This window comes from Mus pahari, chromosome 10, assembly GCF_900095145.1.
Source record: "Mus pahari chromosome 10, PAHARI_EIJ_v1.1, whole genome shotgun sequence".
NCBI lineage: Eukaryota > Metazoa > Chordata > Mammalia > Rodentia > Muridae > Mus > Mus pahari.
Genome location: NC_034599.1, coordinates 29,864,172 through 29,873,633, shown reverse-complemented (window position 1 = coordinate 29,873,633; position 9,462 = coordinate 29,864,172). Strand labels below are relative to the sequence as shown.

General features: G+C 50.0%; 1 protein-coding gene across 2 annotated transcripts in view; it reads right to left on the bottom strand.

The window, feature by feature from the left end:
• Nucleotides 1-259: 259 nt before the first annotated feature.
• Nucleotides 260-9,462, bottom strand: part of Kirrel3 (kirre like nephrin family adhesion molecule 3) — a 550,681-nt gene continuing 541,478 nt past the window's right edge. Inside the window, exons 13-16 of one of the 2 annotated variants that reach the window (XM_021205877.2) lie at nucleotides 8,443-8,550; nucleotides 6,973-7,082; nucleotides 2,682-2,768; nucleotides 260-2,131 (exon numbers count right to left, since the gene is read on the bottom strand). In XM_021205877.2, coding sequence (XP_021061536.1) covers nucleotides 1,688-2,131; nucleotides 2,682-2,768; nucleotides 6,973-7,082; nucleotides 8,443-8,550 — 749 coding nt within the window. In that variant the 3' untranslated portion in view covers nucleotides 260-1,687. The remainder of the gene's footprint in view (nucleotides 2,132-2,681; nucleotides 2,769-6,972; nucleotides 7,083-8,442; nucleotides 8,551-9,462) is intronic. The other variant, XM_021205875.2, reaches the window with a different exon arrangement.

Below are 9,462 nucleotides of genomic sequence, written 5' to 3'. Positions count from 1 at the left end.
ATCTCATTACGAATGGTCGTGAGCCACCATGTGTTTGCTGGGATTTGAACTCAGGACCTTTGGAAAAGCAGTCAGTGCTCTTAACCACTGAGCCATCTCTCCAGCCCATTAAGCTTGTGTCTTCCTTCCTTCCTTCCTTCCTTCCTTCCTTCCTTCCTTCCTTCCTTTCTCTTTTTTCTTTTCTTTTTCTTTTTCTTTTATATTTAGTTTTCTACCTAGGAGAGTATACTCTGGGTCTTTTTTTTTTTTTTCTTTTTGAGTCCTATACTTGAGTGTTGGAGTATTGGTGGTGATCTATAGACTTGCAAGAGGGCCTGCTTTTTGTAAAAGGCTAGAAGGATCTAGCCAGTGTCCAAAGTCATGGTATTGACTTAGCTACATTTGTCAAGATTTGAAGTTGGTGTTTGGTGAAACCTATTTTTTTCCCCTCTAATCCACAAACAGAGAGTTAACTTGTAGGTTATATTATGACCACAACCAGCCCCAACAATGACCTTCCCTCCCTGGGGAGAACTGAAGTGAAGCAAACAAAACATAGAACAACAACAACAACAACAACAACAAAGCCTCCAACCAACCAACCAAAAATCCCGAGCTCCCACAATGTACTTGGACTCTTGGGGTCTTCCTGTGGCACAAGCAGAAACAAAAGCACAGAACAGGTTTGTTGGGGGTAATGGCCCTAACGTTTATTCTTAAGTGGGGAGTGATGGGAAAGAGGTGAAGAAAACTGTCCCTCTTGCACACAGAGTCCTGTCTACTGGAGAATGGATCATTGTTCCTTGTGGTTATCAGCTGAAAGAGTCTGGAGGACTTCAGCACCCCCTCAAACCCACATCTCCAGGAAGCAACGCTGCAGTAACTGTTCAACCAACCCTGACCGGAGAAGTTCTCACACTCCTCGGATTAACTCGATTGTGCTGTGGGAAGGAAGGGAGAACATGGAGCAGAGGGGCGAGAATGAGGGCAAGAGCTCTGAACTGCACAGCCTGGCACAGGGTGTGTTGGGCCAGCTGTTCTCCGGGAGTTCACATTCTCCCTCTTTCCCTTCCTCAGCTCTGAGGACACTAGACTCTGACGGGCCAGTCCCACCACCAAGCGCAGAGGTATCAAGTCCAAAAACGGAACTGCAAGAATACAGACACAAACACCAAACAAAGTGGGGACGGGCTCCCAGGCAGACTCTCCTTTGGTCAGGGTCATTTCTCAGCCCCCCCACCTCTGTGGTATGGGCTATGCACAGTGGGGAGGCTGGGGTCTCCGGAGCAGCTCAGTGCTGGGAAAAAAAGTCCTCCGTTGTTCCTCAAGGCTGCAAGGAATACAGGTACCAGGGATGGCTTATGGGCAGCAAGAGGAGCTAGGAAAGTGGACGGCAGTTTCATAAAAGCAAAGTTCTAGCTGCCACGAGTGCCCGTGGGAGGACAAGGCGGTTGAGGGACCTTTAGGGAAGAGCAAGAGACAGAGGCCCTGAGCACTATCCGCTCAGCTGCATACTCTCCATTTCCCACCTGGGAGCCAGATTTGTGCTTGATCAGAGCTTCGAAGGAAGGTGTTAACAGAGGTGCTCGGAGGCCACCCCGGAGGCGGCCAGTTCTAGGGTCCTCTGCAAAGTAGCCCCAGTCCTTGGAGAACGAAAAACGTACCCTGTCCTCCTCCTCGGCCCATCCCCCACCACAGTGCGTGGTCCTCAGACATGAGTCTGCATCCGCCGCTGCAGGGGTCGGCTGGGGTCGGAGTTCTGGGAAGAAGACTGGGAATGGTGCGAAGAGGAGGCAGAAGCCTTGCTGGCCTTGTCAAACTGCACGTAGCCATCTTGCTTGCCGCTGCTGCTGACGCTGCTGTCACACTGCGTGTCCAGGAAGGAGCTGCTGTCGCTGAGGGAGCCCCTCTGAAATTCCCGCTCACAAAGCTCAATGGACGAGCTGCCCATGCCCAACACAAACCTCTGTCCATAGTCATAGAGGCGGCCCTGGCCGCTCAAGGTGCTGTAGATGTTGGTGAAGGACATGCCTGTGGGCACACGCTGTTTTCCTGTCGGACGCAGGTCTGGCTGGCAGCTGGACAGGGAGATGGTTGGAGTTGAATGGTGTTCTTTGAAGGTGTTGACGCTGTAGTAGCCGTTGGTGGGGTCCTGGGTAGGCAAGAACAAGAGGTATTTCACCAGGGAGCCTTCACTGGCTGTGGCAGGGGTCAGGCTGACCAAACTTTGCACAGGGGAGGCAAGGAGAGAGGAAGGATTGGGGAGGAAGGGTACTGACCAGGATACAACGAGGGTTAGCATGGCAGGGATGCTAGCAGACCCCAGCAGGTTCTTATTTGTCAGGAGGGAAGGTGATAGTGTTCTAGACCTGGTTTATATGAGGGGCAGTGCAAGATCATTTGAAAAAACAGCCTTTAGTTGTTTTTGTGTATTTATCCAGAACATGAATACTGACTTCTAAAATCTATTTGTTACAAGACCTCGGGAGGGGAGAATTGTAGGAATCCATCCTTAAGTCAGTTTCTTACTGTTGAGCCAAGGAGAGCAGCTACTTTCAGTCCCTCCCCCTTAGATGGTGACACCTGTCCCCACAGGCTGGCCTTGAGCCCTTCCATTCTGCTGGCTGTGGGTCTTTGTTTAGGTAAGGGTTAGATGGGGCCATCATCTCTGTAGTCCAAACCCACGGGGGGGCTGCTCTTACCTTCAGGTTCTGAAACTCCTTCTCCTCCTCTTTGAGGACCTCCAGCTGTTTCAGCACCGAGTCTTGTTGGAATTCACCCCGGTCCATCTACAATCCAAAAAACGGCTACTCAGCGCAAAGAAGGGGAGCTCAAGTCCACCTCCTCCCAGGAGAAGATGAAGAAATGAGCTCCAAGGGTGGCCATGTGTATCCCCTGCATGTCTTAGACTGCAGAAAGGCAGGCGAAACAGCTGGATACAGTTCCAGACCTCAGTAATAGTCCTGAAACCCTCATGTCAGGGCAGAGACAGGAGGTGGGGGTGGATGAAGCATCCGTATAACTGTGAGGCTATGTTTTCTTCCACCGGGCAGGGACATCTCCAGACTTCTCATTTGAATATTTGTTGAAAACTTCTGGCCAGGCCCTGCACTAAGGGCCCTGTATATATACACAGTAAGGTGCAGGACGACAACTCTGCTTACCTGGGAGATGTGCTTGAGATAAGTAAGTCCCACAGAACATCAACACCAGCTATACAACAGGCTCTTTATGGCAGTCTTTCAATCAGTGCTAGGATGTTGGAAGGAATCCCAGTGGAGATGCTGGCAACATCGGTGCTATGGATTGGATCTGAACTATCTCCCCAAAGGCCATGTGTTCAAGGCTTAGTATCCTTACGATGCAGCGCTATTAGTAGGTAGGGCTTAGGAGAAGGGAGTGAGGTCACTGGAGGTGTGCCCTAGAACTGGAACCAGGCCCCCCTCTTGTCTCTTCTTGTTTTCTAGCCAGCATAAGATAAACAGTCTTCTCTGCTGCATGCTTTTGTAGTGATATTCTGCCTTGATGCAGGTCTGAAGGCATCAGGGCCACATGAACATGAACAGAAACCATGGGCCAAAAGAAACTGTCTCTCTTTTATTTTTTTAGTTAATCTCTCTCTCTCTCTCTCTCTCTCTCTCTCTCTCTCTCTCTCTCTCTCTCTCTCTCTAATAGGCATGTGTGTGTGTGTGTGTGTAGGTCAGAGGTTAACATTGAGTATCTTAGTTTTTGATGCAAGGTTGATAACTGAGCCCAGGACTCACCAGTGTAGCTAGCCTGACTCCTGTCTCCACCTCCCCAAGACTTTTTTTTTTTTTTTTTGGTTTTTTCAAGACAGGGTTTCTCTGTATAGCCCTGGCTGTCCTGGAACTCACTCTGTAGACCAGGCTGGCCTCGAACTCAGAAATCCACCTGCCTCTGCCTCCCAAGTGCTGGGATTAAAGGCGTACGCCACCACGCCCGGCTTTCCCCAAGACTTTGATTGCTGGTGTTTGCTTTTTTTCACATGAGTTCTGAGAAAACTGAACTCAGGTCCTCGTGTTTGTGTATCAAAACACCATATGGACTGGGCCATCCCCCAGCCCCGATTTTCTCAGTGTTCTGTCATAGCAACAGAAAGCCGACTAGCAAAATAGGTTACGCCTCTCCCTCACAGCAGTGACTCAAATGAACTGGAAAACTGTCTTCCCTGTGTGCCAAACAGCCTTGGGGGAAAGACCCTGCTCCCTTCCAATCCCCGGCACACCTTGGTTTTAGGACCTTGCATACTGTGGTCACTGACCAGCATGCTTCTGGCCAAAGTGAGTGCAGTGATTGGTATTTGTGACATAGTGAGCAGCTGAACTCCAAATCACCGAGTAAAGAGGTGTAAGACCATGACAAAGCTTCCACAGTGCACGGTGGATGTATAAAGTGACCAGGAACCACTGGGATGCTTTCCCCAGACACAAGGTGCCCCGCTCCTGCAGGGCCCCTCCTGGCTCAGGCTCCCACTCAGCTTGTCGGAGCAGGGTGTTTTTTGTTTGTCTCTTGCATCTCAGTCTTGTGGGCCAGCGTGACTCCTTCCTGTTATTCCCCCACTAATTGCACTATGTTTTATTTATTTTTTTTTCACTTTTCCAGTAAATGTACTGGTTCCATCTAAATTGTTATTGTTCTTTCCCACCAGATATAACGTCTAAGGCACTTCCCCTTGATGATGGAGCATTTCCCAGATCATAGGGTATAAAATCTCCCAGTGTGGAGGAAGGGGATCAGTGACTATCTTCCCAAGGGACAGACTAGCTACAGAGCCTCAGCAAGTCCCTTCTGTCACATTATCCCCTCTGCTCTGCCCCAGATTCTCAGGAACACCTGCCTTCTTCCTGAGGGCATGGCTTTGAGACAAAAGGAAGACCTCCTTGGGAGAGAACTAAAGAGCCCATCAGGGATGAAGGGTGGACCTGATGAGGCTTAATTAGCATCATTCCTTCTCAGGTGTGGGATGTGGTTTCCATCCTGTGTGAAGGAATGCTCTCCTATGTCAGGTACTGTGTCAGGGAGGCTCCAGGGGAAAAAAAAATGCATGACCTTTGCCCTTGAGAAGCTCTGGAGTATCCAGAGAGGCTCCCTGGTCCAGCAGTGGGACTGTCAAAGGGGCTCAAGGGGAGTGCAGCAAAATAAAAGCAAAGAAACGCTGCACAGCTCGCCAGTGTGTGAGGAGGGGGCAGGCTGAGAACATCTTGGAGTGGATGACATTTGAGCCAGTTCTTCTTGCAGGGTATGAAATTTATCAGAGAGGTGAACAGGGAGAAAGACCGTAGGTCTTTGATGTATAAAGGACTCCTAGACCAGGAATCACCAGTACTTGGTGTGTCTGGAAAGCCAGGTATGTCTGGCTGGAAGATGGAACTGAAAAGGTTGGCAGGTGCCTTGAGGCAAAGGGGCCCGATGACATGTTGGGTAGCTGAAGTCCATCCAGCAGACATGGAAGCAACTGTGGGACTTCAGCAGATTGTCACGGGACCAGATTTACATTTAAGAGTCTCATTCATTAGTTCAGGCTGGCCTCAGGGTCATAGAGATAGTACTGTTTCTGCCTCCTGGGTGCTGGAGTTATAGGCATGGGCTGCCAGATTTGTGTTTCAGAATGATACTTTTTGCAGGGCCATGGAAGATGGATTGTGATGAGTGCCCAAAGCCAAGCCCTGGGGGGGGGGGGGGTGGTTGTTGCAGTTGTTCAGGGGGCAAGGCCCAAAATAAGGCAGTGACTATGGAGGAGATGTAGGGCACCTAGTTGAGACATATTTTGGAAGCAGAATTGACAGAACCGGAAAAACAATTGACTAGAAAAAGTATAGCAGAGAGAAAAGTCAGTTCCACTCATGAAACCTTGAGCCTCTGCCAGGGATGAAGAAGGCAGCAGTTGCCCTCCATCTAGTGGGTGGATTTAGAGCAGCACAATAGTTAGCAATCCCTGGGCTCTCGAAGGCAGGCCTCTGCATTCCTAGATTCTGCACAGCTGATTCAGCCAACCATGGATCAAAAATATTTAGGGAAAATTGCCTGTGTCGAACGTGCATATTTTACTCACCATTAATCCTTAAGCAATATGGTACAGTAATTGTTTACACAGCACTCACATTACACTTCATAAGTAGAGATGATTTATGAATATGAGAGGAAGCAGGTAGCATCTGTATAAATGTTATATAGCATTTTATACTCGTACACATTCAGATTTGGGTACCTGGGAATTAAAGGACAGAACTCTGCACATATGTCGAGGGAAAACTCTACGGTACCCCGTATGTACTCAGGTTGTTACCCTATAATCCTGATGATGGCTTTGCATATTACTCTGTTCGTGTCCATTTCATAGATGGGGTCACTGGGGCTCAGAGAAGCCCTTGTCCTTTATTCCTTGCTCTCTTGTCACTGTTCCCAGATATTACCACCACGATATAATGTGTTCTGCGAGCTTCCAGCATCGTTGACTAGGCTTCTGCCTGGACAGTTGGGAGGATTCTGGTTCTTGCAGAGAGGATCGGGAAGAGGCAGTGTCAGTTTGGTGTTGCTGGAGAAGTTTTGCATTTTCTTTTGGTGGATACCCAGTTCCCAAGAAGAAACCAGGGTTTCTGGCAGACATGTGTGTGTGTGTGTGTGTGTGTGTGTGTGTGTGTGTGTGTGTGTGTGTGAGTGAAGGGGGAAGAGGAGAAGAAAATGCATTAATTATCTATACCATGCCTCTCCCCATGTGAGTCTGTATGCAGCCACACATGTGAATTCAAGCACAGGTTCTTTCCTTACTCAATGGTCAGGATCCAGGTCAAAGATGTGTTTGAATCTCCTCCATCACGTCACAGATGCACAAATAAATGCTCATTGGCTGAGTGCATGCTTGGCTCACTTTGGGGGCAGGAGGAGTTTGCCTGGATGTGCTGCCTGTCAGCATGGAGAGCATCAGGAAGTCTGTGTTCTCAGGATGGAGTGGGACATAGGCTGTGCTCTTACCATCAGCTGCTTGATGGTGGTGTGGTCCTCAGCCTCCCGACCAGAGGATGGCTCCTTGTGCACAATCTCCACTCGAATATCATTTTTGGCCGATACAACACCTTTGAGATCTGGACATAAGATAGGAAAGTGTAGACAAAAGAATTCAGTCCTCATCTTTAGGCAAGGCACATCAACTGTCCCACAACCCCATGCTGCCACCTTCCTCCATGACCCTCCTGCCCCCACCCCGCTCCACCTCAGGATTTAACCTCCCCTCAGACTCTGAGATGTCAGATTTGCAGGCCCCCACCCATAGAACTTCTGTAGAGACCAACTGTTGGTTGGAAGGGCCTCAAAGACTGGTCGTGCAGGCCACCTAGCTTCTGCAGCATGTCCTGTGGTTGGAGAGGTTGACCTCATCCATCCCTCTACTTCATCTGGCCAGGATCTGTCACCCTGAGTCCCTTCTCACTTTGAGAAGTCTTCTCTGTCTGTTGCTGCCCGGATTTGAGCTCTCCAGTTATAGGGCACAAATCTTAATGTTAAAAAGACCTTAAGGTCTTTCAGTCAATCCAGAGTACAGAGATCGAGCTTCCCTGAGCTACGGGAGCAGCCTGTTAGACAAATCTTGTTGAAATACGCTCCCTTGCCGTGCCCATGGAAAGGCAGCAAGGGAGGTTTCAAGGCTATTGTGTTGGCTAGTCACAAGGTGGTAAGGTCGCTCAGCTGGGAATGGAGGATGTGTGAGGAGGATCAGCAGCTTCCTCTAAAGTGAAGGATGCGAGGTGATCATAGCTTTCCACGGTGACTCAGTGCATTCTGATCCTAGAAGCTCAGAGGTGGTTGGGGTGATAAAAGCTATGCCACCCAAGCTTCTAATATCACCAGTAAGGAAATGGAGGCTATAAATAGATGTGACTTGCCCAGGGCACTTCTGTTTTCAAATCATCGCTGCCATCCTACCTCTCCCTTACACCTGCCAATCACGCGTAACTCCAGAGCTAAGCCCAGTACAGAGGCCCCATGTCCATACGCTCTTTAAGAGGGTCCTGGCCCCTAGAACTGTATTGCTAGAGATAAAAAACCTCGAAAAGCCCGTCCAGGGCAATTCTTCACATGCTTTTGTGCCCTGTGTGGGTGGCTTGCTTTTCAGGTTAAGCAAGCAGTCTTTGCAGAGCAAGGAGGGTCAAGCCACCCTGTTCCCTCTGAGGTTTTCTATACACTCCAAATAACAGGCCCAACAGGCTAGTGACCTGTCCTGCTACTTGGAGGCCAGTTGAGTTCAGGTCAGCCTCAGTAGGGTTCCCACTTGCTGCCAGACACCCTCCAAGTGCATAACAGTACGCCACACCCATCCCTGCCCCAGGAGCTCACAACATGGCTGTGGCCCCTGTTCTTTCTACTCCTGCTTACTTGCTCTTCGGGGAAGTCTAAGCCTGGCCTTTTTCTCTGTCCCCCTCCCTGAGATCCCGGGTCTCCCTCCCGTACTTCTCTGGGAACGGGCACAGCAGAAGGCCACAATGGTTGCCATTAGGACGAGGAAGGCCACGCCAGCTCCTACGGCCACCCCGATGATGACGGCCATTGGTACAGACTCTGTGGGGGAAGAAACAGACAAGGCTGATGAGAGAAGGAGAAAACTACTGGTCCTGCCAGGGCCCCACCCAGTCTCCCAGGTGCAGCCCCTGCCAAGCTGGGGCCGGACCACTGCCATGTGGGACTTTCTTGGGCATGCCTCGGTAGGCTTGGGCAGGCACAGACAGTTCAATAGGGGATTAGCTCTGGATAGGCTTGTTGAGCTTGGGTAGGGGACATAAGGTAGGTGGAGAGTAGGGAGGAGCCAGGGGAAAGGGGTAGATGCTAGAACAGGGTAGAGAGCCAGGGAGAGGAAAACTGGAGATGCAGGGCGAGGCTAGCCTAATTTAGCTCTCTTCAGCATTCAGGGAGGGATCAATAATGCATGTAGTGGTTAGTGAATCATAAGTCCATAGCTTTCCTTTGACGACAACAACAACAATAACAACAACAACGACGACGACGACAACAACAACAAAGGCAATGGCTCCTGTCTTGCTTGTCCACTTCCTTACTTCCCTTTCTGTGGAACAAGGTGGGTACATACAGACAACTCAGGGCTTTCAGCTCTGAGGCAACTTCCTCCTCTGGCCTGCTGGGAATTAGGACCTACTCTGCTCCACACATATCCAAGTCTTGGGACCAGGGGAGTTCCATCACTGCTTCCTTCCTACCACAATGCTCAGGTCCTTTCTTTTTTCTTGACCTCCATACCCTTCTCCTTCAAGGCCAGCCCTTCAACATCCACCATCTGCTCCCATCCCAAAGGGTACAGAACTGTCACCCTGGCGAATTCCCCAGTCTGCCTCTGGCCCTTGCCAAATGGGCAGGAATAGCAGGTAGTGCTGGGGTCATGGGGGCGGGGGACGGGAAGACTGCTTTTCTGTAAAGCTCTGTGCCTTCTATGGATGCACATAGGCCCTGAGAACATGA